The sequence below is a fragment of the Histoplasma capsulatum genome, assembly GCF_000150115.1.
Source record: "Histoplasma capsulatum G186AR genomic scaffold supercont2.5, whole genome shotgun sequence".
NCBI lineage: Eukaryota > Fungi > Ascomycota > Eurotiomycetes > Onygenales > Ajellomycetaceae > Histoplasma > Histoplasma capsulatum.
The window spans coordinates 1,519,065-1,546,391 of NW_025544805.1; the positions used below are offsets into that span (position 1 = coordinate 1,519,065).

A 27,327-nucleotide genomic window follows, 5' to 3' on the forward strand; every position below is an offset into this window, starting at 1 on the left:
TTTGAGGTCATATATGTATATACAAATTATATCAAGCGAATTTAATAGATATGGCCTTAATATCTACGAGAATGGAAGAGAAGGAAAGGCGTTCTCCTCCCCGCCCTTCTCAACATATTAACCTACCAGAAGTATATTTTCTAAGGCCGTATATCCAAGGCAGTATCGATATTTATCCATGAATGAAGGAGACTCCTCTCTGATGGAGGGGAGCGAATTCTCGGGTCATGGGAATAGAGAGTTTTTTCTCTTAAAAAATAAAAGAAAAGCAAAAACTAAACAAATAACCAACGAACTCATATCGCATCTTTCGCCATCATCACCTCTGTTAGCGGCATCGCTCTAGGCCCTATATAATCCCTCCGCCTAAACAGCCACCACGCCCCAACGAAAATCGTCAATCCCCACGTGATTAGCAAAGTGTAGTTCATATCCTGCGCTGTGACAGGCAGGGCAAACGGGAACGAGAATATCACAATGAACGCCATCATATACAGACACGCTGCGGCGTTGACGAGGTACCCAACCCAGCCATGCATGAAGAAATAACCCGGCCGGAACGCGGATCGCCCGCTCAGGATGTGCGGCAGGATCGCGGCAGTGTATGATAGTGACGAAAGCTGCACGAAGGAGCCGACGAGCGCACTGAATGCCGTCGACGAGCCGACATAGATGCAGCCCATGACCGTCACGATGCAACCGCAGATAAACGTGGCGTTGAAGGGGTTGTGGAATGCGGTGCTGACGCGTGACAGCCAGCCGCTGAATGGGGTTGCGTTGTCGCGGGATAGGGTCCAGAGGGTGCGGCCGGCGGTGATGTAGCAGCCGATGCAAGTTATGAAGGTGGGCAGGAAGACGACGATGAGGAGGCCTAGGGCGCCGCCGTGGGAGTTAGTTGCTTGTCGGTAGATCTCGGCGAGTGGGAAGGTGGATTTGTTGTCGAGAACGGCGGGGAGGTCGTGGATGGAGTAGAGGAGCGCTACCATGTACGTTATGGCGGTGACGAAGCCTACGGCCATTTGAGCAAGGACGGCTTTAGGGATGTTGCGACTTGGTCTGGTGGGTTGGAGGTGCGTTTGATTAGTATGCAAGCATGAAATGGCGGTTATGGATAGAGTGAGTTACCCAGAGGTTTTATAATTCTGGCTTGAGTTGGAAATACGTACCTGGGGATTTCCTCTGCAACATGGCTGGTGATGTCAGGGTTGCCGACGGAGTACGCACCGTTAAGCATACCGGCAACAAAGACGAAGCCGTTGCTGGAATAGCCTGTTTGATTCTCCCAGTCCCTCCAGACAAAGTCGTTCGACGCATATCCGCGCCCAGTCACATGGGGCATGATGGCGCAAACCAGAATGGTAACGAAGACACCGGCGATGATAAGGAACATGCCCGCATTACTGATGGCCGGTAGTGCTTTATTGGCGAACAACACAATGCAGCAGCAGAGCCAAGAGCAGAAAATATAACTGACAAATATATGCCATGCCTGTGGTTCTAACTCCGGATTGAAAAGCATGTACATTGAGACGGTCTGGTTGGCGAGAATTGAGGCCATGGAGGCAGCACCAAATACCCATGCGAAGAAATTCCAATAGCCAGCTAGCCAACCTACCGGACGACCATATCGTCCTGCTGTTAAACTAGCCCAGTGATACACTAGGATCCGACGTCCAGTTAGTTGTGTGCGAATGATTCATTATTTTGGTATTCTGTCATCAAGGGGTAGCTTACCTCCAGCCGCTGAGGGCATTGCGGAAGCCAATTCAGCAATGGAGGCTGCAACTAACCAGTAACATATCGCGACGGCAATGCTAGAATAAGATCCCCCGTTAGAAACGGTCAAAAAAACACATTGTCAACCGCTGGATATTGGGTCGCTTAAACTCACAATTCGTAAATAACTCCAGGTGGTCCCCCATTGTAAATAGCGACGTTCTATTATGAGGGAGAAAAAAAATGTCAGAAATTATACTCCTTTCAGAATTATCTAATGCATCTCCTCCCTCTGAAGGCTTTTTTATTTTGCAAAAATGAGACGAAACCAAAGTACAAGACTGCCTCCCATTGCGGTCCATGAGTTTCCCGTCGTGATCCCAATGGCACAAATGCTTATTAGGCTGAAGTTGCGCTCCAGCTCCTGTTTATGCCCGGAGGCGTTAACGGCTTCGCCGGACAATGACTGCTTCGCCTCTCCATATTCAATTGACGGAACTCGACCTTGACTTTGGCCATCCGACGGGTTAGCATCCATTTTGACGGAATCCCCCTTCAACATCGTTCTTGCGGCCGGTTAGAAATATGCTGGTCCGAACTTGGGGTGAATATAAAGTCGGTCCTTGGGAAAGGAGAATCAAGAAAGCAATTTTGGGCATAATAAACGAGGAAAAATGAATCTCTTTTTTTTAATCGAAAAATAGTTAATTAAATTAAATTAAATTAACCGCAGCAGAACAGTCCAAAAATGATAAAGTGATGGTACAAAAAACTGAAGCTAGACAAGAATGTAAAGCTCTGATCTGCAAGCAGGGCTCCCAAAGCCCAGGAGAGCTGGGAACCTTTGTTTCCCCGCCGTTGTGCAACCAATTGTCATCGTCATCCGTCGTCCCCCAAACGAAAGAACGCCAGAGACTTCTGGAACGACCAGTGGTGGAAAAAGATAAAGAGGCAAACAACGGCGGGGCATTCGCAATGTCAGAAGAGGGTCAGAAAACGAGCCAGCAAGAGAGGATAACGCTCTCCAAATTCACAGCATCCCGATTGCCTCCGTTTCGGCGCAGCGGGCATGGGATGGTGGGGCTGATCATGCAACAGACTCCACATACATAGGGCCCAGGATGATAACAAAATGTGTTGATGCTGCCTGGCATTATTGGCCAGCTGGATCCCTACTCGTCGATGGCCACTACATTCCTGCGTCGCTGTGACCGTTGAGGGCGTGGGAAAAATCGAGATCTCGGTGCGAACGTTTGTTTTTTTCTGCGCTTAGCGACATCGGCCGTCGAACAACAACCGGAGTGTTCGACAGAAAAGATCGCTGTAGCCGAAGGGAAACTCTGTGGTTATGGTTCGCGTGCTTCGGATTCGATGCATCTCCCTCAAAATAACGTTCTCACTCTTGTCGGTTAGTTAGGTCTTAGCCTCATCATAGGGGACGTTAGTGGTGGAAAGGGCATCGAGATATGGCAAATTCCGTGAAACTAATTAATTTTTCTTCTGGCTTGATTGAACCTCGCCTCATAGAGTGGGAAATATATATGCGTTGACGCACAGAACTCCAGGATAACCATGGTAGGCTTATGGCCGGATTTCTGCTACCATTTGAGACTATTTATCATTCTTTAATTTTGCGGAGAAGAATGCAACCCTGGTTTACAGCTAATTGGAGCAAGTTGGATCAAGTCAGGGTCGAATTCTCTCTTAGCTGTGCCTCAAGGATATACTTGACTGAATAAATCCTCCAGCGCCTCCGTCCACACTATCCTGCCGAAATCCTGCGAATTTTGTGGAGGCAAAAAATGGTGGAGACTGCCCATTCTTTTGGCCCATGAAAAAAACTTGAGTCTAGGAATACAACCTCGTTGCCGATTTTGGAGCCCAGGTTGGTGAAGACTTGGACTCTTTGGATCTTATCGCCACGATACAGATCTGTACTTTGCTAGTGGGTCCTTAGAAGAATGGTGAGGCACCAAGTCATTTCCCCAAGCCTGGAGGCCAGAGAGATGTTGTCTCGATATAAGTTGGGAAACCCTGCTCAAGTCTAGCGTGGATTCCCAGGGCTGGCTTCTCCACTATCCAGCCACCAGCACTCGCTGTAGCCAATCCAGTGGACGAGGGAGGAAACAAGATGCACACTCATAGACACTCAGACACCACGTTTTTCCAGGGGTGAAGGATGTGGATCTGCAACGGCCTCAACCTTTCAGTGCTCCGATGCGCGATACTACTCGATCCATCTTCCTCTTCACCTGCCTACCTGGACAAAAGCCGACCAGTCTCCCACATATGGCCTGATCATCTTCTTGTGGTTTTTTACTTTTTTGCTTCTTTGGTATTGTAGGACGCACCCCTCAGCCATGTGGATTGCAACCATTCTCATTTCCCCATTCTTCCGGTTTATTTCTTTGTTCAATTCTCATCCATTATATATTTTGTATGTAATGGAGATGCATACACTATATCTATAAAAGATTAGCGCCCTCATCCCCCACCTCCAGGTATCTTGGGTTTCATCATTCTCATTGCTACGACTGAGGTTTTGTTCTCCCATGATGGGTCCTCTCATACCTTTCCAGAGAAAAAAAGCGCCCGACGAGTAGCGACAAACGGTGGGTTGAGTTGTCCACTCAGAGCCCTCATTCTTCCCGCGTTTTCCTATCAGATCGGCCACTGACTGATTCTAACGTCTCGCATTTCCCCGTCTGGTGCTTGAGCTGGGTCCCATCTTCCTTGATATACCTAGGATCAACGTGAAATTAACTCCGACACGAAGGCTGTGTTGGTCAATAATTGCCAAACATCTTCGTTTGATCTCCAGTCATGGAAATATCGATCATGGTTGGAGAAGCCATGTGGCGACGTCTTTTGGGAACTATCCAGATAACCCTGCTTCTCATTTTCTTTATTTTCTTCGTTATTCAGCTGCACTTGCGGAGAGGGACGAGATCCACAAATATCCTGAAAAAGCCAATTTTCTCTGGACGAAAATAGTATGAAACATCGATATTTAATCAAGGACTTTGCAAGGAACTAAACTAAACAGAAACGTTCAAATCAACCTACAACACCGGGTAACATCTAGGGTTTTTCTTAACCCCTAGATCTTCGCTGTGACCCTCTCTGGTTTTTGTCTTTTTAGCCCTTTGCACCTTCGCAACTTTCCCACAAAGACGGAACATGGTGGCTAAGATTTTGATTGTCTTTTTCAAAAAAGAAAGATTAACTTCTTTTCGTCATTCGTTATTGTTCGAGTTCTAGCTGCTAGATACGGATCGTGTTTATGCGGCCTACACTATCTATACTTTTTTTGAATATTATATCATGTGCTGTATATGTGCATTATCTCGCTCTCTTCTCGATATTCCTCGTATCTATCCACTGGAACATCTTCGGACAAATATAAGCTTGATTGCACTCTTACACGGGAGAAACTAGTCCCTCTAGGAAAATATATCAGCCTTTGTAAGGAGTTGAAAATCTAAAGATCTAGCAATAATCAGCGAAGATGTCATTGTCGGACCCTAAATTTGTCCAGCATTTCAAGACCGAAACATGGACACTATATGGTGTGGGTATTTTCTCTATAATACTTAGGGGGTAAGTATTATTTTTTCGGGGTGCACAACGTTTACCGCATGTTGAGGATATACAGTGCTCCCGATGTTAATTTTGTGATAGCGTTGCTCGCGTAAAGCGACTTGGATTTAGAGACTTACAGTTAGACGATTAGTTCATGCTTACCGTTACTATCTGGTTTACTCTTCTCTCCATTGCGGTAAACCAGGTCATCGCTGGCGGAGGTTCTAATCTCTTAACCGACGAAGAAATACTAGCTCTCACGCCGAAAACGAAATCAGAACGTGTCAGTGGTAGCAAATGGGTCTACGTCTCCGAGTACATGATGGTCCTCACCATATGGACTTTAAAATGTTGCATGTTAACAATATATGGGCGTATCACGTAAGGGAACTCGTTCTTCTCCACCATTATACGAGCTGTTGAGGGGTCCTGGACATGATCTTTTAATTCCTGGTTTTTCTAACGCCATATAGGAATGGATTGAGCCGCCAAAAACTAGTCAACTATTGTGCCATATACACAGGAATGTCGTTCGTTGGAAGTGAACTTTCACCTTTTCTTATCTGTTGTCCTATTACGGATCATTGGGCAGTACCTACACCAAACTGTGCGTGTTTGATATTGGCCTCCCCCTACTTGTCTGACCGTCAATACTAATTTATTTACTTACCAATGCTCGTCATATCAATATTACGAAATTATCAACGGCTGTTTAGGCATCACTGGTGATATATTTATGCTTCTTGTTGGCATCCTGCTTCTGATGTTGGTTCGCCTAGTTACCTCTAAAACAGAAATGCATTCTCCTGTTTATCTTCAGCCTCGGTATATTCGTTATTGTGGCGGCCCTCCTCACCAAAATATACTGTCTTGTTCCCTTGTTAATTTCCTATGTTTATCTGAATTGGCACTTCTGGGAGGCAACAGTTGTAGTGCTTGTGACAAATCTGCTGCTGACCTGGTCTCTGTTATGGGACATTTTCCCCTCACTCAGGAACTGGTCTAGTGGAGGATTGGGTCCAGCAAATTGCATCGGAGCCGCGCTCTCTATGCCTCGACGCCCGTCATGGACAGGGCTCAAATCTGTAGATTACAAACTACAATCCTTCACCTGGTTGGGATCAGCAACCGACAGGGGAAAGCCAACCTTGGATGGTAAAAGGCACAGCAGCCCCACCACCATCAGCAGCGATGACGACGGTTCGGTGCGTTCTTTGCATATCAGACAGGATGTCACCATAACAGTTCAATCGGAAGATTATCAAGCCGAAGAGTATAAGGAGAAGAGAGAGCGCGATCTCCCTCATAACGACATCCCGTCCTTACAGGCGACTACCCCGCCGCCTCGGACACCGGCACCAGTGTCTTCTTCCCTTTTCTGTGACGAATGGGACACACCGCATACAATATCCGCTGATAGGCGTGTTCACCCAGACGGAAAGAATTAAGCCAGAGAAATGTTTTTGTTTCTATGATGCAATGTGAACTTTTTGTAACGAGGGCTGGGAGTCTTTGGCGTCTTGCTCCTAACTGTACTAGAAACCCATTTGAGTCCGTGTGATGTTGTATATATGGACAATCGATAGTTCCTTTGGAGAACTGGGTGGATGTGGATCGCATATAGTTCTTATTGGGGGTAGCTTTCGATCAGCTTAGTTACTCATCCCCTACTTCCTCGTCCACCAGGTTCAGGATATGTAGTCTAAAAGTTATGTCATAGAGTTCGTCGACCTCTCAAACCCCTTTGGTTGAGAATTAGTAGCTGGCCCTATATCATCTGAACCAGAATATAATGCGCTACTGGATGATGAAAACGGTTGCATTGCTGCTCCTCGCCAGAACGTATATTCATGATTGGAATACCGTAAGAACACCGGACAACTTTTTTTAATGATTGAAAACAATTCATTCGGAAGATTAAATCCCATGACATATCTCATAGTACGGGGGTTTTGAAAGGGTATCCTCATTGACACTACGATGAGTGAGTTTTGAAGAGATTGGTTTAGGGACTTTCAGCAGTGGATCTCAAGATGTGCTCGAGTACGGAAAAATCACCGCCCAGGCACATGCGATATCATTGCCTTGAGCTTGCTTTCTTGTGCCAGGTTCACCGTCCTCAACCACGCAGATACGTGGTTTGGTAGACGGTTATACATCAAATAGCTGCTAGGTGGAAAGCAAAGAGGTTTAGAACGAAATGTAGAAGAGTACGGAGTAGAGAAGTGTATGGCACGGACAGCAATCGCGAAATTTCAGAAGCTCACAGCGTTGGGCATGTTACTCTGATCTCTGCTCCGCTCAGTTCAGACGCAAAAGGAGTAAGTGCCTTCAAAGCCACAGACCAGAAGTGCTCTCCACATCAGCCGGCTTCGCGTCTTCCTTGGGCGAAGTCTTTACAAATAAAAAATCCGATAGCAGACTGCAAGAAAAGTAACACCTGAGAGCCTTCTTGGGTGTGTTTGTGTAGTTTGTTAGAGGTAGCCTCTAACACTAACTTACTGCATTGGTATGTTGATGCAAAACATATTTGATGGTAGAAGGTGAAGGTTGACATACTTTGAGATGTAACAAAAGATTGAAGGGAGTCAAGTCACCACTCCAGGTGTTCAGAACTCACAGTCGGGGGAGAGGCTCTTTTAACGTTCAGGATATTCCAAGTCTCCCATAAGCACTAATCATACCCGACTTTACCAACTTCTGGAGACCGTTTCTAACTGTTGGTTCTTGCGCCCAACAATTGTTCCCAGAGGACTCGAATCTTTGCAACGTATTCTTTCTCCTCTCGCTAGCTCGAGTAAACGGTTATCCTGACTGACAATCTCGCTGGATTCCACGGTTGAGATTGTTGATGCGACTCAGCCAAATTGTAGATGTCCACAAATTCGAACAAATGTGCATTTTCTTTTCGAGCACATGCCAACCCATGCCACTTGACTAAAGGTTGCTTCGAAGGGTCTAGAATCGAAATCGATCGTTCCTCGCAGTAACCGAAATTTGCATGATGGACAGGCCATCGAGGAGCAGGGACCCACCACGCTGGGTAACTTTAAGGTGGCTTGACTCATGCAAATAGCGCTCTTTGCGGGGTCCGATCATTGCCGAGGGAAGGGGGAAAAGTTCAGGGCCGCTGGAATAACGGCTATTATTCCAGGTATTGAAGGATATTTTAAATGTAATTATCAATTGATACGTTCGTGATCGTTGAAAAAGTGGAAGTAACAGTAATAAGTGTCTTTGAGAACAACTGCTATACATTATTGGCTGGTCTGTATGCGCGAGACAATGTCAGCCAGCCAAGGCTTAGTGTCGCTATTTTGGAATTCCCGAGATATGGCTTTGGCTCAGATCAGTGACCAATGGTATTACGGTGCCTGGATTATTTGCGCCAGAGGATCGAACCTCCACTCAGCCTCAAAAAGAAAGTTGGTGGAGGGGTTCAGGTCGGCGTTCCTTAAAGGGGTTTCGCCGTGTTGCGGGAGTCCGTGACTCGGGGAACAACGTGTCAAAATCGAACATTGACGAGGACCATCCAGATTCGAGTCTAGTGCAGAAATCCCGGAATCCTGGAATTTGACAAATTCCCCGAAAGAACAACAGATTGTCCTTGGGTTGGGATCGGCGTACTGGATTTCCAGTAAACCAGCAGGTCGATCAGATCTTTAAATCAACCTCCTCCAAAGTCCAACTGTCCACCACGTTTGCTTTGGCTTCTCTGTTCCCTTCTGTGAGGAGCGGACTTTGGAGGAATCATCACGATTCCCCCAACCGGATGGAGGGTAGCAATGCGCCTGGCCGTCGATGCCCCGCAGTGAAAGAATGGCTCACGCTATTTCTGTGAGCCGACAAATGATAACCCAGACTGAGACTTTGCTGCTTGGCGGGGGATAAAATCAGTTGGCGGGCTGTTGCTGGCGTTTACATGCCCAAGGAATGGATGGAAAACTATCAATCAGTCAGCGCCATTTGGCAAGGAAGGTAAAGTTGTGGCATGCAGCGTCGGTTTTCCTTCGTGCACGCCAGCCTCCGCGAGACAAACTTACCCAGTCCATTCCTGTCTGTCATTCTTGTTGACAGGGCATTGTCAACAGTGTTCAGGCAGCCAAGACGTTGGGTTTAAAAATGGATTTCATTTCTTCCAGCGTATTCATCCAATCCACTTCTGAGGTGAGAGGCAGATGGGAAGTTTTTTATGCGGATTTTTGAGATCATTACGCACCGCGAAGAGCCACTAATATTTTAGAGGCACAGTGAATATACAGCCATACAACATAACTCTTTCCTTAGCTGTTCCTCGTAATCCGGATCTGGCATTGTCGTGATTGAGAGCATCTTGAATATTCTGATGCTTTATCACTTCATCTTACAATACTTATGAGTATCTTTGAATGTCTGCTGCACCTGTACTAAAGACGGTTCAGGTCCTGGAGATCCATTGCTCATACACACTGCGATATGATATGCCATTCAGAGCCGACATCACTTCGAGAGTTAGTTACCTACATAGCCTGCCATAGCAGCAATATATCATCCCATGTGGTGTGATTTTTGCTTCGAGCGGCTAGCACCACTCACTGCACTGAAAATGTCTCGGATACTGGCCCCATAAATTCTACATCTGTTAGGAATGCACAAATATTAAAATACAGATCTTGATAAAAAAGAACAGATCATACAGGTATTTGTCATACGGCTCTGTATACACACTATTCCTATAAAATATTAGTGGCCCTTGGCCGCTTATTATCAGACCCCAACTCTTCGCTTTGATGAAGGATATATGATACATCTGAAGGCAATTCCCACATCTTTCTGACGCGAGGACCTTTCGCCGGGGCCGAATGGAGCCAAAAATCTTCGCCGAACTGCCTACTTACTATTCTACGCCACTTGGGCTGCCGGATCGAAAATGGCGCTGAGCCGTTAGGGTTATTTTTGCAAAGCCCGCTATACCCGGTCACCTCGACATCAATACAGCTAGGGCCTGATATGATTCTAGTAGGTATACAGATGTATTCTTGTGGGTGGCCAAGCTACGCCTTGGTCACAACTAGTCAAGTCTCTTTTTCGGCATGGAACACCGCTAAACCTTCCCGTCAAAATCGGATTGATGCCTGTGACTTACCACGACAACATCGTATCCAGACCGCCACCCATCCTTAACATTAGCAGCCGAGGAAATTCACATGGGTCATATTCGTTCGGTGTGACTTCGTGGGTCCCAACCGCCTGGTCTAATATGACCGGAAACTTATCCCTCGACGTTTATGGGGGCGGTATCCATTTCCTTGAGCCTCATCAACTTTGCAACTTTGGTTCGCCCTTATGATGTCGAGCGAACAGCGCGCTGCTGAGTGTTTCTGCCGATTTGCTGGACCACTTCATTCGAGCCTTGGAGCCGAAAAAAGTGGATATTTCCAATTTGAAGTGTGCTGTGTCAATATGTCCTCCAGAGGGTTGATATCTGGAGGGGTATCAACTCATGGACTATGCTTGCCTTCCAAATAGTGCATTCCACTTCATAAGAGACATCCCATTGATGTCCCATCTATTGTTGCTTGACCAATGGACTAAATATTCTGATCCATGGCCATCCCTTGTCATGTCAATGGGCTCCGCGCTGAAAACGGGCTCTCCGAAAGAATGCTTGCAACTCCCATTTTAATGGAACCCAGGCAGGGGGTTGAAATCTTCATTCGTGCTGAACTGCTTACCAATATCCATTCCTGCGTTCTCCGTGGGGTGTGGCCGGGCAGTCGGAACTTCTCCTATCTGACGAACGATGTCACTCCAAACGCCACTGGAGGTTATCGAGGTTCTCCTTCGAGAGGCTTTCTGCCTAGTGACCCAACTTATAAGTCAACATGATAGCCCAGCATTCCTGTGATTGTTTCCTTCCTTTTGCTCATTCCTTTCGCAACCTGGCTGTGCGTTGCTGTCACCCATAGCAAACGTTTTGTTTGCGTCCTTTCTTTAACTGTTTTTCTGCGGCCACACTCATTTACGAAGGCCTTGCTGTCTAATGCTCCATTCTTTCAATTGATAATACATTAATAAACGCCAGCTGTTTGACAAAATAAAATGGCTCTCAAAAGCCTTCTGACGGCCACAATGGCCGCGTCCTCTCTTTTAGTCTCCTCCACTCTCGCTTCGGACTTGGACTCTACGACAAACCTAGCAGTCTACTATGTATGTTCTGGTTACAGAATATGGCGTTTCATCGGTGCTAACATTTACTGTAGGGTCAAGGTCCCTACCAACAGCGCTTAGCGGATTTCTGTCAACAGACTTCGATGGACATCATCCCGATAGCATTCGTCCATATCTTCCCAGAGCAAGGCAAAGGTGGTTACCCAGGAACTAATTTCGGGAATCAATGTTCATCAGAGATGTATAAGAATGAGGATGGTGTCGAAACAGAACTTCTCAAGGACTGCCACCAGATTGCAGAGGACATTCCTCTTTGTCAGGCCGCCGGAAAAAAGATACTGCTTTCATTGGGTGGTGGTGCCACCTCCAACTATAAACTTACCACCGACCAAGCCGCGCTTGATTTTGCCGATTTCCTTTGGGGAGCCTTTGGGCCCAAGACGGTCGCTTGGGGTAATAAGCCTCGCCCCTTTGGCGATGTTGTTGTTGACGGATTTGATTTCGACATAGAATATAATGGTGACTTTGGTGAGACGGCCTTCCTGCCACGGTAAGAAAGATTATAGCTAACTAGATAGGCTATTCTACAATGGTTGATCGGTTAAGGCATCGCTTCACGGAGGACTTGCAGAGGAAATATTATATTTCTGCTGCTCCGCAATGTCCCCCTGATGATAAACAGCTGGCAGTTCCAATAACGAAGTCGTACTTTGATTTCATTTTTATCCAGTTTTACAATACCTACTATTGTTCCGCGAGAAGTTGGGTCTCTAATCCTGAAACATCCGAGTTCTCCTTCGATGATTGGGTTGAAGTCATTAAGCACAGCGCCAACCCTTCCGCGAGACTCTATATTGGCTTGCCAGGTAGCGTAGATGCTACCGTTGATGACATGTATTATCTCACGCCGTCAGAGGTGAAGCCTCTTGCAGAAGAATTCATGACCAAATACCCGAACAATTTTGGAGGTATTATGATCTGGGAGGCAACTTACTCTGAAAACAATCAAATTAACGGCCTCAGCTACGCGGATCATATGAAGAGGATTTTATACGAGGTCTCTCCTCCTCCAACATCATCGACGACCTCTACCAATCCGTCGTACCCTACTGACACCGACACTGCATACCCTACCGGCACTGACACTGCGTACCCCACCGGCACCGACACTGTATACCCTACCGGCACCGACACTGCATACCCTACCGGCACCGACACTGCGTACCCCACCGGCACCGACACTGTATACCCTACCGGCACCGACACTGCATACCCTACCGGCACCGACACTGCGTACCCTACCGGCACCGACACTGTATACCCTACTGGAACCGACACTGCGTACCCTACTGGAACGGACACTGTCTATCCCACTGGCACTGACACTGTATACCCTACTGGAACGGACACTGTCTATCCCACTGGCACTGACACTGTATACCCTACTGGCACCGACACTGTATACCCTACCGGCACCGACACTGCGTACCCTACCGGCACCGACACTGTATACCCTACTGGAACCGACACTGCATACCCTACTGGAACGGACACTGTCTATCCCACTGGCACTGACACTGTATACCCTACTGGCACTGACACTGTATACCCTACTGGCACTGACACTGTCTATCCCACCGGCACTGACACTGCATACCCTACTGGCACCGAGATTGTGTATCCTACTGATTCGGAGACTTCCTACCCTACTGCCAATCCCACTGATGACTACCCCACTGGGTATCCTACTGGCACTTACCCTGTCAGTCCTGGAACTGTTTATCCCACTGCCTACCCAACTGATACTGAGACTGTCTATCCAACTGGCACCGAATCCTCCTACCCTACTGAAACTATGTATCCCACTGGCAGTGAGACTGTTCATCCTACTAATTCGGAGACTAACTACCCTACTGCCAATCCCACTGATGATTACCCCACTGGGTATCCTACTGGCACTTACCCTGTCGGCTCCGGAACTGTTAACCCTATTAGCACCGAGACAGCCTATCCCACTGCCCGCCCAACTGATGCCTACCCAACTGGTACAGAGACTCTCTGCCCAACTGACACCGAATCTTCCTACCCTACTGAAACTGCGTATCCTACTGGCAGTGAAACTGCTTCCTCGACTGCCTACCCTAGTGATCACTACCCGACTGCCTACCCAACCGATGTCTACCCTACTAACACGGAGTCCGCCCACCCTACGAGCACTGGGATTATATATCCTACTCCCACAACAATTACTACAGTGATAACTACATCGTACACGACAGTTTGCCCGACGGGATATACCACGATCACAACGACATATACTACAACATACTGCGCAGGAATAGGGTGTGGTACAAGTTCACACAGTGTTGAGCCAACTGCACCACCGGCAGTTAACCCAAGCTATCCCGTCGAAACCCCTCCGGCTAGCTGGAAGCCTTCAACGTTCTCAACCGGACCGATCCCAGCCCCTAGTTATCCAAGCACACCTGAATCAGGAGCCTACCCAACAAGCCCGATACCACCAATGTACACTGGCAGTTCCCCGGCAACATCTTTCAGCGGAAAGTGGCTCGTGACGTTGACAGTTGTTGGTTGCGCTCTTTTCATCATGTAATTTATTTTCTTTCATCCTTTTTCGACCGCTGTTTACCTGTCAAAGGTTTTTGACTTTTGCAACATGCATTTGAAAGTGACTTCTATATTTATATATATACTTTATTTTGGATATGATCATGATATTTGTAATATTTCCTACTGGACTCTGATGACAAAAATTATATCGAACCTTACTATTTGCGTTGATGTAGTGTGCTTCTCAAGCGCCTGGCTATTATTATATTCCCTTTAGGTTCGCTATCGTATTCCTCCGGTATACAATGTATGTATCTGCTTCTCCAGGTCTACTAGAGGCTTTCCCCCTATTTCATTTAGCCTCTATATTGTCCAGAGAACAAAAATAAAGTGTTACTAGAAGATAGCATCAACCAAGTCATGAAGTCTGGGGAGGTGGCTTAGAAGTTAAATTTTACAATAGATGTATCCGAAAGAATTAGGATAATAATATGATAGAAGAATAAGCAGACAAGCGGAGGACGGTATGAGCGGAGCTGAGAGGATGACTGAAGTCTATAAAGTGAACCAACTGGTAGTCTTTTTCCCTGTTTGCTTTCTATCGCCGTTTACTTATCCGTCCTTGGCCAACACCCCCTCCACTCACTCTCTTAATCAACCTCCACCCGTCAAATCTCTATTAAAAATATCAATTGAAGCCAAATAGACTACTAATTTGAGTAATGTATACTTTGATCTTGAAGATTATTTACAATCTCAGCAGCAGGTATATCACTTCTTTGCATCCCGGCATCCCGTACATACTCTCTTTACTCTATTGATTGCAATTCTTACTAAGTTACACTGATGGAGGCGGAAGGTTAGGTTATTTTAAGTATAAGTATCTGGCGGGGGCTTAAACAGGTGTGGTCACGTGGCATTCTAGCCAACACACGGAGTATTTCTCAATATTGTTTCAAGAGTCTGTCAAAATCTTCCAGAGCTGATCCTTCTTATTGTTTAATTCTTGAATAAGTTCAACATTCTTATCTACATCATATAACCCCTCTTTCAATAGAAATCATCTATGTTCAACCAGGTTCGATTCTAGGGAATATAAATGTCAATTCATGTGTGGTTTCCACACTGTGCTGCAACTGGTGGGGGTTGGGTGGCCACGGCCGCTGTGGGCCAGGCTACACCACCACACACACGGGCTCAACCGGGTTACAGTTGAACGTGGTTTATTCAAACATGAACGTGGTTTCAACTGTACGCCCGGGCTCAACCATTTAGCAAATGGTTACGTTGGCTTATAGATAACCTAGTGGTCATAGTGTTATTTTATCACACATAAGCTTTATAGCATTATCGCTCAATCAATTCTTAATCTCTTTGAATACATAAGTAGAATCGCTATCTTGTATGAAGATCAAGCTTAGTTCATTTATAGAGAATAACATATTCTCAAGCAGAGTCAAATAGAGTTGAAAGTATATTTGCTCTTTTTAGTTTGAAGTAGTGTTGTTTTTTTCGCGGGTTGGGTTGAAAAAGTGGTTGGGGTTGCCCGATTAAACGGGTTCCCGGGTTCACTTAACTAAACCTGTGAAACCCGACCCGGGTTTTTAGGGACGCTTAGGCGCGCCTATAGTGGGTAACGTGCCTAAATTACTTAACTAAGTTTAGTTAAGCTTGGGCACGGCCCCCCTAAGCGCGAGCGTGTTATTTTCGGGGGTGGGGTCGGGTTCCGGGGGTCAGCTTGACACGGTGCTCATCGGATTACATAATTACTATCTAGTCTTTAGTTAAATATTTAACTTTTATACTTCGAAATCAATTGATATTACAGCTTGACTATCTTTGTTATTAATCTCAATCTTCTCTGAATTCCTTATTTATTATATTCACTTTTAGTAATAATATCTCTTAATGTATGAACAGTAATATTAAATTTAAGCTCTTGAAAAATATCAACATACAAAGCAAAGGGATTTTACTGAATATCTGAGAGGATCTTGAAATGCTCGAAGTGGGCTTTAGTGGTGGAATCACCACTGATCAACAACTGGTAGATTGTACTCCTATTCCTACACACGAATTTTTTTCATGCTTCAACGGGCTAATTGAGTTTAGATTTAGAGCTTAATTATCCACGATGTGATTATCCATAGAAGAGAACGGGTTCCATGGAACGCGAGATTGAAAAACACAACGGACTTCTACCGAGGTAATATGTAGGAAAGCTGGGGAATATGTTAGACAAGCAAACAGGACCGTAACAGGAAAAATATCCAGCATCCCCGATTGTATGCGGCCTCGGAAGGCGTACCAGTATAGGGTGGTTCGATTTATGCTTTACGTGCGTTATTGAGAGCTTTGTTCGACGATGCAGCACCACAGACAGATATCGGAGTCACTTTATCCGGATGGGGAGAGCCTAATGGCTTATGAAGAGGAGCGAGAAGATAAAAATTCAAAAGCCATTATCTGTTTCTAGCCTAGTTAGAAGTTATGACAAATATGGTAGGAATAATAGCCTCTGAAGAGGAGAGTTTGGGGAATTTCTGATAAAAGTTCCAATAGACGTAAGCATAATATCGTCCCAACGGATTGGCGAGCTGTCTGTTCTAAGCTCTGGTAGGTATTTGACACCCGAAGATATGTTATGTACACACGGCTCACATGTGACTCGATATGTTCGGAAGCTGTAAAATCTTGATGGATTGAATTACCCCTCAATCTGCTCTGTAAGAATGTCATCACCGAGGGGGTTTAACCCAGGCTTCTGGTTTCACTGGTTTCAGTCATTGAGGCTGGAGAACACTTTCGTAACGGACTCAATCAGATACTGCGAGTCACCATGGAAACTTTTGGTGCCATTGACATTCCTTTCCGCTAAATGAGGATACTCCCATAACGATGTAGATCCAGAACCCCTATGACGGTTGCCATTGGGTGATACAAACGCTAACGAAAATGATGCACGCTGTTTCACCTCCCAGCCAGATTTTACACGGTTCAATTGCCACGCGGAATATGCAACGGAAATACATCGGAAGGTAAAATGCGAGAAAAAGCGAGTGGGTATGCCGCCAGCAGGTCACCTTTACATCGTACTATTTATCAACCGTCATGGTGCGGGAAAAGTGGACGTTGGAATAAGCTTCGCCAGGTGCAAACGCTAGGCCAAATATAGTTTAAGGATCTGCCCCTGTCCCTTAAGACTGTACCTGCACTTTGACCCCTTTAAACTTCCAATCTCGTTCTATTTTCCCTCATTGGCCTATCAGCAAGCTTCGAAATTAGTTATTATTCATTCGGGTCGATAATACCAATTGTATCTATCCATTATCTGGCCCTGACCCAAACCTTCATGGACCAATTGTAGATCAAACCGCTTATGATAGGAATCGGCCTATAGAGTTACAATGGAAGTAATTCTAAATTTGATACTGATACTTTTTTTTCTTTTTGATACAGGGAGAGAGTGAGATTATTCTAACAGTCGTCCATAATCATGCAAAACCCGCCGCGAAACATGGCAAGGCTCAAAAAGGAGGATAAAATACGGCAAAAGGGAGGGTCAAAATAACAATCAACAAGTTGTATAATTGAGTCGCCGCATTTCCGTGACATTATAGAACCTCTCTTTCAAGACAAGACACGGGACCAACTGAGCTTTTCTTATAACAACGATTGAAGGAGGGTATGTGGTGCCACAAGGTACGAGGGAGAATAACTGCCGGGCCTGTTCCAGATTATGCAGCATGCCAACGAGTGATAGTTTCGCTGGCGACTGTATTTCATCTTTCAATGTATGCCGAATTCAGCTAGCAGACCGGGTTTCGGTGCTGGGAAATGGGGGGTTCTAGTTGGTGTTGGAGTAGGCCGATCGGTGGTCGCAGGGATGAGGGTATGTAGCGGGATGTGTTGTGTTGTCATTCTGGTGCTAGTAGACAGATCGGTGGTCGCAGGGATGAGGGTATGTAGCGGGATGTGTTTTGTTGTGCTAGTAGGCCGATCGGTGGTCGCAGGGAAGAGAGTATGTAGAGGGATGCGAGTAGTAGTAGTAGAAGTAGTAATAGTAGTATTTGGGCAATTTAGGCAGCCCCACGGAGATCTGAATTGGGGAAGAGCGACCACTCCGGACGCAAGAGCAATGATTGCGAGGATTTTCATTCTGATGGTGGAAAGTGTTGTTATTTCCGTCTGTATATCCGGAGAGTGGTAAGGTAGTTATGATAGAAGATGGCAGTTAGAAATACTGATGAAGGAATGATGGAGGAACGTCAAGAGAATGGAGATGACTCGGTGGATGATGGTATTTAAAGATAAGAAAAGAGCGAATGGAGGCGAGGTTCGAGGCCTATCTAGCGAACACAAACAAAGTATACGATAGAATCCTACCCAGCAACGGACGGATGAGCAATAATGGTTCCGGCCCCGAAGATTCATCTACCAAGGGATATCATAGGATTGCACCAATGGTGGAAACCACAAAACGCAGGAAACGATTCCAATTTTCAGCCAGAAAACCTCGGCATGGCTGCAGTGCTGGCTCTATGACGATTCGTCATTAAAACTTCGTACTACTCATCATTCCTCACCAATTCTAGAGGAAGGGGTAGGGGAAATGGGTGAACGGATATGTTTCAGGCACTTACCCTATTCCCTAATGATGGAAGGACAAGGATCACATCTGATTTCAATAACACATACATAGTAAACACAAACGTGCACAGCACGATGAGTGACGTCGCTGCTACGAATGCTCGTTAGCAAACGAAGGCTGTGAAGGATTGGTGGTGACCGGGAGCCTCAAGCGTCCCAAGTGAGACAACCCAAAAATCGCCATGAGCAAACCCCTGAAGTTGCGGGCGCCAAAATTCCCCACAGACACCGACAGCGCATTCAAAGATGATCAGAAGGTGAGAGGGTGTGTAGCAGCAGACTGCACTGCATTGTGGTTGGGAAGGCGTCTCAAAGGTTCTCAGGTTCCTGAGCGAGGAAGATGTACCAGTCAAACATTCCAAGGTTGGGCTCCCGCGTATCTTTGGTCCTGCTACAATACAAACGGGGCTTTTGCAAACGACATCCTGACAAATCGGATATCGGATGACAGAATTCGCACATAGCAGACGTTTTGCCAACCTGAATAGTTCACATTGGTGTTTTGAAGGATAGATGGCTCCAAGTGTTTTATCAACGTGCTCTCCTAACACTAACAAGCTAATAAGGCATTAACTGAATCCAATTCCCTCCAGAACACGGCAGCACAGGGATTTGTGGATCCATGTTGTGCAGACTTGAATAATGTCATGTTTGGGGCATGGTGCTGCGGAAAATGGCCATTCCAGCACAAGGGCTATTTTTACCAATGTTGGGCTACATTCAGCCGACGGTAAAGAATCATTTATTCTTCTGTTGAGTACTCCGTAGGCAGAATGGAGATTAGAAACATACCTTGTTGTGTATAGGGTGGCAGCGTGAACGGTGCTGACTTACCGAGTTGCCCTCTTCAATGTTATGAGATCTGATAGACTAGTCACCCACAAATCATCATGCAAATGACGTAGAATCAATTCCTTCATCCATAGTCACATTGCTAGTATTTATCAGACAGTCGGCATATACCGCTATGCCGTTGTCTCCAACTTATTTGGAGTGAGATTGTGGAGGCGATGAACCAACTCAAGGTCCACATTGCATCACTCATTGGGTTTAAAAACTTGCTGTGAATGAGTCGTACAGAAGATTTGTTGAAATAAAGGTTTTGAAGGTATGCTGTGAAATTAGTCTCAGGATGTAGCGACCTGGTATTGATAAGGTGGTTGTTGATCTGTTGAGGAGGAGAGGGTATGTTGGAAGGTTGCTTCACCCTGGAGAGTAAAGTTATTCCTAATCTAATTAGTTCACCACTCCACACCCATTCTTTTGAAAATAAGCTGTGGGAAATTTTTAAATTCATATCTCAACCATAACCTATTGTGATAAATTTATAAAGGGTAATATAAAATCCACTACTAAACTCCGTACATCGCATAGATTTATCAAAGAGAATAATTCCTAGTTGTTATTTTCCAGTTTCTATGAAAAAAGTACACCTTTTTATAATATTTGAATAATTTCTTTAATATCTATTATTCTTTGATATAGTTTAGATTAAAAGCTAATTACATAGTATTCTAATATATATATGACTTTCATTGAATAATACTAATTATTTATGTTGATGATAATGCTGTAATATGAATACATCTCACAATTTATATACTGTAATTTATATGAGAAAACTCTTGTAATACAGGCTTATGTTAAATTTTAAATCATTTATTTTCAAATATATCTATCTATATTAATAAATTACAAATTATTTAGTATCTTAATAGAGTTGATGTTTGGATATCAATAGCTGACCATCCTTGATTTTGTATGGAAAAAAGTGGGTGTTGAGTGGAAGTGGGCGCTGAGTGGTGAACCACATTATCATCTGAGTATCAGGCCATTGACGTTTTTCTTTTCGCCCAGCCCACCTCTTAGAATATCTTTGAATTACCAAAATTCAGCCTATGTCTCAGTCCCAATGCCTTCTCAGCACTGGTCTGGCCGGGTCCCAGGGGCCAGCCACCACATTTTTGTACTTCTGTAAACTGATTAGCCACCAACTACAACCTCCCATAACCAGTGCTGTCGAAAAACTACCAATAAATATGCCCAATATCGCAGACATATACCCACCGCGCAGCGTAATGCCTACCGCTGCACTAGCAATAATCACCAGGGAAACCGTAAGCAACACGTGACCCCGCCAGGAAATCGCGCGCAGATGGCGACGAAAAACAGGAAATAGGCCAAAGACTTCAATAGAGAACAGCGTTAGGCTAAATACGTGGGTGGTGGATTTCAGACGCGAGGCGAGCACCGTGGACGCCATGACGGCGGCGTTCGTGGACAAGGAGGCAGGAAATTTAGCAGCGGTGGCTCCGCTCTCGCCACTCCCTCCCGTACCACTCCCACCGCTGTTGCTACTATAGTCGAAAAAGAAGATGTTTATTACCATGAGCCAACAGCTCATAGCCCAGATTGAGTCACTGGTTGTTGACTTTGTGAGGGATTTGAGGATCGGACTGAGGCCGAGAAGAGCGCAGAAGATTAGGAGGGCGGATTTGGCAGTTTCAAGGCGTTGGCGGTTGCGAGGGGAAAGAGTGGAGCCGTTGCTGGGATTAATTGGCGTAAATGGCGACATCGGGGAATTTGGGGATTGGGGCGAATTTCCAGAATGAAAGGAACAAGCTGAAGCGCTATGTGAGTGCGCACTAAGAGTGCTGAGTCCCGTGCTGTGGCGTCGCAGCTGCTGGCAATCGAGATTGGATGTAGAGAGTCGCAAGTCATTGCTAGGGATCTGGTTCTCCTTCTGGTTCCTGTCGTCATTGGTGGCTTTGACAGAGCCCGTGGAGGAGCCAGAGATAGACGCTGTGTCACCTCCCACTACGTCTCCAATTGATGATAAACGAGCTTCCTCTTCTTGCTCCTTCCCAACCCAGAAATCCCATAGTCCCCAGCCTAGAATTGTACAGATACTCCCCCATCCCACCACTGACACCGGGCTAATACGCTCTTGGAAAATGCCGCTGAAACAACAAACGAATAGGACGACGGAACAAACATGTTGTACAATGACCGTTGAATCCGCTACCAAAGGCCAAAAGTCATAGGGACGGAGACGAGGATTGCGCTGGAGATGGTCAAGGAATGTCTCTGTATCTGTATAATTATCCGGATCTAGAACACAAGGGCAGAATGTGATGGAAATATTAGCTTCGGACGAATGACCGTGTCCAATTGGATCGGTAAGGAAACGTACACGATTGCTTAACCCATAACAGCTTCTTCCATGCACCCTTTGGCCTCCTCCGCCTCGACCCAAATCTTCTCCTAACTTCCTTTGCCCTCCGCGGCTCCGCCCCCGGTACCGCCGGAGGAGGCCTTAACGCCGCAACTGCCGCGGGAAGACGTAAATGTGCCGCATGGTTGTTAGTGACAACAGAACGGAACCGTGGGGGGGAGTGTGCGTAGTAAGCATCTTCTGGCGCGAGACGGTTTGGATCGGTGAGAACGCGTCTCGGCGGGGGAGGTTTTAGACCTGTGCGGTTTGGATGTGTTTCGACAGGAACTGGCGGAGGAATTGGGGCCGGCGGATGTGCAGGAGGCGATGTTGAAATTGTTCCTGTTCCTGTTACCCCTCCTGACGGTAATCGAGGTGAAGAGGTTGATATTCCTTCTGTCACGGGTGGAGAAGGGGGAGGAGAGGGAGATGCGGGTGGAGGTGGGGCTTGGGTAGCCATGTGAGGGACGTCGTAATCATTGTAGAAACATGGCACATTAGCGCATCTAATGCGAGATGGTCTTGAGCTTTCCTTCGAGAAAAGCGTTGGGTTGTTCTACTGTCATCGTCTTATTGCGCTGAGCCTCGAAGAGGCGGATAATTGATTAGTCATGAATGAGTAATCGAGCTCCAAGGAACCAAAATAAGAAATTTGAGATTGAATCGTCCAACCAATGCAATTCATTATATCCAATGGTAGTCCATGAATCTACGGAAATAGGCATTTACATGCATATCGTCTATGAGAATGCTTCTTGTTCTCCAAGGAAAAAATAAAGACAGAACCTCAGGACAATGCAGAACACCAAAAATATGTGTGTAAGGGACATTGCGCGATCCAACCACATAACAATAAAGTGTTCTAGCAAAGCGGCATAGCATTGGAGTAGTTTGGTCTCCAAGGGGGGGGATAGTATAGGAGGATACCAGAAGCTGTTGAGTCGCAAGACCCAGGGCAGATATTGTTGAGAAAGAAGTAACGTAGAGGCATCAAGTGTAAGGGGAAGCATAGTAGTAGTAATCAAATCATTGTGAGGAGAGATTTGTGGCTGCCGATTTTATGTCTCTCCAAACCGCCGTTCTTCATTCGTAGCACACCTACGCAGATTCTCCCGGCAACCAGCGTAGTCAGAAGCAACTGCGTCTTCCAGGCTTTTCCTGCGCCCCCAGGTTTCGGGCTTCCTCTTAAGGAATGCGCCAACAGCACCAAGGTACCCTTCATGCCGCAAGAAATATGCCTGTTTCTCTCCACTTGACCAAAATCTAATGGCATAGGAGAGCGTGTTCATCGTCTGGCGGTGGCCCCGGATAAAGGATCCGCCAAAGTAAATATGTTTTATCTTGTGCTTTTCGGATTGGAGGTACGCGATTTGGCCGATGTTGTTACTAAATGCGGGGTCAAAAAAAATGCTTTGTTGAAGGGGACAACAAACGAAGAAAAGGAGGTGCTGCATAATACATACCTGATAGCGTACAACAAGCTTCGACTCATATCCTCATGGCTGAACTGGGAAGGGTCTGTATCCGAGTCACTTTCAGTTTGTAAAGTAACCCCTCCAGCCGCAGCATGCCGCTCGGCCAGTCTCTTCATCTTGAAGACCTTCCCAAAAGTGCTAGCAATAGTGGTAGCCTTCAATCCAATCTTTCCGTAATCGGTGCCGTAGATATCTCCAACGAGCAAGTCAACACCACTATTGTCGCCTTTATCTGCCATGGCCAGCATGTCATCAAAAGTCTGCGATCCAGTTAGCAGGGACATTATGCCCCAAAACGTGCCACCTCCCAGAGAAGTTCCTCCCACACGCTGGAACTGTCTTGGTCCAGAAACTTTGACCATTGACACCCCAGAGCCAATATTTACAAGCAAATACGGATAGACATCCGGTCGAGGTTCCACAAACTCCGTTGGAAGGGCCTCGCTGTACGTGAATACCTCGTTCGGGATCTGAGTTATGAACCAATCCAGCCCTATCAATATACGCTTGTTAGATTATCATCCCATGTCGTAAATACATCGTGAATGGAAGGGGGAAAAGGCAAAAAACAGCACGTACCAATAATCAGACATTCCATTTCATCCTCACGAAGCACATTAATCCCCAAAGCTTCCTTCATGCGGTCGTAATACTTGAAAGCGCCACCGCCGGTGGCCATGACGCAGAGCTCGCCGGGGGAAGTGACATAGTTTCTTTCATGGCGTTCTTTCAACTCCTTTATGAACTCAATACATAGATCGATCCGATCGGTCTCGAAATTCATAAAATTCAAGCGTCCTCCGTTATCCGGCGACCCGATTTCCTTGGAGAAATAAACTAGTTTTGCTAGGGAACCTCCGATCTGGAAAGAGTGTTAGCTCTGGTACCATGAAGACCTAGAGAGGGGCTTGTATTATATTCGTGTAGGATATTTTGACTTGATTGTCCTTTTAAAGCTGGCGCAATTATTGGCGGATTGGGGAGAGGGGAGGGGTTGTTGAGGTTGGGTTGGGGAAAAACGCATACATCGACGGCAACATGGCTCACAACGGCAGTGTGGTGAGGCAGACGGATATCTTTGCGTTCATAGTGAACACCATCCATTGGCGTGCCATTAGGAGGAGATGGCGATTCTTCCTCATCTTCGACGATGAAAGCACCCTTAACATTGATCTTTACAGAACCCGGATTTGTAATCGCCTGCTTGATACGTCCAGCGAAGCCGCGATCTTCGGAATGTGACTTGCGATGCCCGAGCCGAGCTGTGCTTGACTCAGTGTGAGATCTTCTGGCACGACGCATGGCGGCGCGAAATCAGGTGTGAGAGTACGAGGTAGCATTTGATTGTCATTATACGAAAGAGTTCCGGCAAACCCGTAGGAGTTTTGTGTATTGAAGGTATTTGTGTTGGTTAAAAAATCGGCTGGTCGCCGTGCCCACGCTTACGGCGTATATCTCCTTCTGGCCGGGTGTTCGGGGTTGATGGAGGACAGCGCCGAGGATGACGTCGAAGAACTAGGGAAATCGGCCGGGAGATTGGGAGAGTAATTGCGTCGCGTGATATTTGAAGAATATCTGAGGAGAATACTTGTAGATTTCTGATGTTGTGGCGGACGTAAAGCTTGCGAAAACAGAATTTTCCAGCCCTCTCCTGAAAATTAGTAGCAAAACACCGCAAAAGTAGCCAAAATATCCACATATCTCTAAAATCATTCAAATATCATTCAAATGTGTTTTTCTTACCTTTATCATCAAATCTGTCGATATGCCCTCTCAACTCAGAGATTTTATCACCAATGAGATTGTACATCTTTTAAACAGCAGCTATACCCTTGCTCAAATCACACAGATCATTGATTATTATTTGGTCACTGTATACTGAACTCAATGAAATATTTGCTGCTTTGAAACTGTGAGAAATCTTCATTCAATATAAAACATTAAATTAAGGATTACAGTAGATATTCTATCCCAAAAGTAACCACGAGCTCTCTTCGGCGCTAAACATTCATGGTCATAACATCACAAGGGGGCTCACTCCCAGCTTCTAAGTTTACTGTCTGCATGATCGAAGATTCCACTCAAAAGACCCGCAACACCACAATCCAACCTCTTTAAAAATGCGGCAATATACTTCGTTATCCTATTTTCTACCTCGTCTTGTCGTGCAGCCTACAACTGTAAAACAATAGAGGTCGGGATAGCACCTATCATTTGCTTGACCTCAACTTCGGCCATGGCGGAGCAACAGCCTCTGTACAATATCGGTCCCTTTCGATCAAGCAACAAAAACACGGATACCCAGTTGAATGTGTATGTTTCCGACAAACATTTCAAGATCGACCTCTTTACTGCGAACTTCGAAAGCTCTCCTGTCCTACTTGCAGAATATCTTCAGCATGTTCAACGTCTAGATCCAGAATATATCCCTGACAACACAGAGGAAGATGAAGAGTTTGAAGATCCTCTTTATCAAATGCATGACTGGGTCTTGCAACCTTTTGTGCCAATTTTCCGCAAACTTGCACCTCTGGACCAGAGTCAAAAATACACCCTCGCGGACTGCCTGTTTGCGGAAGAATTCCACTACACTGTTCAAGCGGTGGAAGAGAGTTTGGTCCCTGTTTACCTTGGCAACTCGAAAGCCAAGGAGCACCACCTCATCGGAGCTCGTTTGCCGTCTTCTATCCATATGGACTATTCGATGTTTCCCATCTACCATCCTAGCACAATTCAGATTCCGATCGATTCGAGGTCATTGCCGGCGGTACCTCATAAAGTGTTTATCCATGGAAGACCAAATCCTAGCTTCTTCAAGATAGTCTATAGAGGTGATGTGGGAATCACTCTGAAGGAGCTTCTCACATACTCAAAGATTCATACAGCTACATTTGATGCTACAGTTCGCACATCGCGACTTGAAGGCTTAGTTGAGGACGACAATGGACGTGTTATGGGACTGCTTTTATCATATATTGATTGTCAAGGTGCTACACTACAGTGCGTTGATAGACGCGATCCCAGGTTTTCTGAACTTCGGGAAAAATGGCTTGACCAAGTCACTGTCACACTGAAGCACCTTCATTCTCAGGGTATTATCTGGGGAGATGCAAAAGCTGCTAACATTCTAATTGATGTCAATGAGGATGCATATTTGATTGATTTTGGAGGAGGTTATACTCAAGGCTGGGTTGGGAAGGAAAATGCCAACTCGATCGATGGAGATCTTCAGGGACTTGAAAGGATCAAGTGGTATCTTTTTAAATAAGTTCTGCAGGAACTTCCTTTTCCAGATTCATGTGTTTACTGTTGCTTGTTGCTTATCCCCTAGTAGAAGTTTGAAAGTTATTGGAAAACCAGACGTCCTCTAAGACAACTCCTCCTTCAGCTAAGCATTCAAAAAGTGCCCTGTCCCTAAAATCCTCAACTGGCGGCTTGTTGTATTCTGGATAGTCGATAATGGAGACATGATTATCCGTAAAACAATCCGACTTTGTTGATGCCGACACACGACTTATCGTGACAAGAATTTGCTAAAACTAGCCCCCGAGTAGTGCTTCGATGCAGAAGAGCGGACGGGACTAAAAATATATTCATATTATCTTTTTTCACTGCGACACAGGCGAGATGGGCGACGGACGAACCTCTGGGATACCAGAGAAGTGAGAAGGGACATCCCATGCCACTGCGTCTAGAGAGATCATTGATTACCCGTCACAAGGCCTTGTCAAACCCAGAATGAAGTTTTTGTGAATGGGTTTACTCGATGAGTGCTCTCTTAGGGCTAGTCTACCCATGTGTCAAAAATAAATCCAGCTGGTCGCTCACATGGGTGACATCCTCACAAGAGGAAACCTCTTGTGAGGGTACTTGTCATGGAAACTTCTTTCTAATTAAATATTCCCCCGTAGCCGATCGCCATACTAGTGAACAGTTATGCCAGACGTCATCTCTTCTGTCATCTATATC

At 45.8% G+C, this 27,327-nt stretch overlaps 9 protein-coding genes across 9 annotated transcripts; 4 read left to right on the top strand and 5 right to left on the bottom strand.

Moving 5' to 3' along the window:
• Nucleotides 1-37: 37 nt before the first annotated feature.
• HCBG_04470 (choline transporter) lies at nt 38-2,342 on the bottom strand (the record flags this gene model as incomplete). Its single annotated transcript, XM_045431519.1, has 5 exons — nt 38-1,056; nt 1,167-1,659; nt 1,735-1,814; nt 1,892-1,938; nt 2,054-2,342. 5 exons carry the CDS (start codon nt 2,252-2,254, stop codon nt 297-299), a joined length of 1,581 nt encoding a protein of 526 aa, XP_045288072.1.
• A 2,122-nt stretch (nt 2,343-4,464) lies between these two features.
• HCBG_04471 (uncharacterized protein) lies at nt 4,465-4,898 on the bottom strand (the record flags this gene model as incomplete). The annotated part of the gene is made up of 2 exons (XM_045431520.1): nt 4,465-4,696; nt 4,783-4,898. 2 exons carry the CDS (start codon nt 4,896-4,898, stop codon nt 4,465-4,467), a joined length of 348 nt encoding a protein of 115 aa, XP_045288073.1.
• A 326-nt stretch (nt 4,899-5,224) lies between these two features.
• HCBG_04472 (uncharacterized protein) lies at nt 5,225-7,032 on the top strand (the record flags this gene model as incomplete). The annotated part of the gene is made up of 4 exons (XM_045431521.1): nt 5,225-5,287; nt 5,504-5,679; nt 5,772-5,832; nt 6,093-7,032. The coding sequence occupies 4 exons, from the start codon at nt 5,225-5,227 to the stop codon at nt 6,744-6,746; spliced, it is 954 nt and encodes a 317-aa protein (XP_045288074.1).
• Nucleotides 7,033-8,583: 1,551 nt separating this feature from the next.
• Nucleotides 8,584-9,620, top strand: HCBG_04473 (uncharacterized protein; the record flags this gene model as incomplete). Its single annotated transcript, XM_045431522.1, has 4 exons — nt 8,584-8,741; nt 8,899-9,135; nt 9,390-9,465; nt 9,561-9,620. 4 exons carry the CDS (start codon nt 8,584-8,586, stop codon nt 9,618-9,620), a joined length of 531 nt encoding a protein of 176 aa, XP_045288075.1.
• Nucleotides 9,621-11,379: 1,759 nt separating this feature from the next.
• Nucleotides 11,380-14,062, top strand: HCBG_04474 (endochitinase; the record flags this gene model as incomplete). The annotated part of the gene is made up of 3 exons (XM_045431523.1): nt 11,380-11,487; nt 11,541-11,976; nt 12,027-14,062. 3 exons carry the CDS (start codon nt 11,380-11,382, stop codon nt 14,060-14,062), a joined length of 2,580 nt encoding a protein of 859 aa, XP_045288076.1.
• A 3,746-nt stretch (nt 14,063-17,808) lies between these two features.
• On the bottom strand, nt 17,809-18,177 carry HCBG_04475 (uncharacterized protein; the record flags this gene model as incomplete). Its single annotated transcript, XM_045431524.1, has 1 exon — nt 17,809-18,177. The coding sequence occupies one exon, from the start codon at nt 18,175-18,177 to the stop codon at nt 17,809-17,811; it is 369 nt and encodes a 122-aa protein (XP_045288077.1).
• Nucleotides 18,178-20,306: 2,129 nt separating this feature from the next.
• On the bottom strand, nt 20,307-22,343 carry HCBG_04476 (phosphatidylinositol:UDP-GlcNAc transferase PIG-C; the record flags this gene model as incomplete). Its single annotated transcript, XM_045431525.1, has 3 exons — nt 20,307-21,780; nt 21,863-21,884; nt 21,939-22,343. 3 exons carry the CDS (start codon nt 22,341-22,343, stop codon nt 20,573-20,575), a joined length of 1,635 nt encoding a protein of 544 aa, XP_045288078.1.
• Nucleotides 22,344-22,537: 194 nt separating this feature from the next.
• HCBG_04477 (pantothenate kinase) lies at nt 22,538-25,333 on the bottom strand (the record flags this gene model as incomplete). Its single annotated transcript, XM_045431526.1, has 5 exons — nt 22,538-23,269; nt 23,347-23,851; nt 23,938-24,220; nt 24,385-25,006; nt 25,102-25,333. The coding sequence occupies 4 exons, from the start codon at nt 24,658-24,660 to the stop codon at nt 22,942-22,944; spliced, it is 1,392 nt and encodes a 463-aa protein (XP_045288079.1).
• A 261-nt stretch (nt 25,334-25,594) lies between these two features.
• On the top strand, nt 25,595-26,626 carry HCBG_04478 (uncharacterized protein; the record flags this gene model as incomplete). The annotated part of the gene is made up of 1 exon (XM_045431527.1): nt 25,595-26,626. One exon carries the CDS (start codon nt 25,595-25,597, stop codon nt 26,624-26,626), a length of 1,032 nt encoding a protein of 343 aa, XP_045288080.1.
• Between the last annotated feature and the right edge of the window lie 701 nt (nt 26,627-27,327).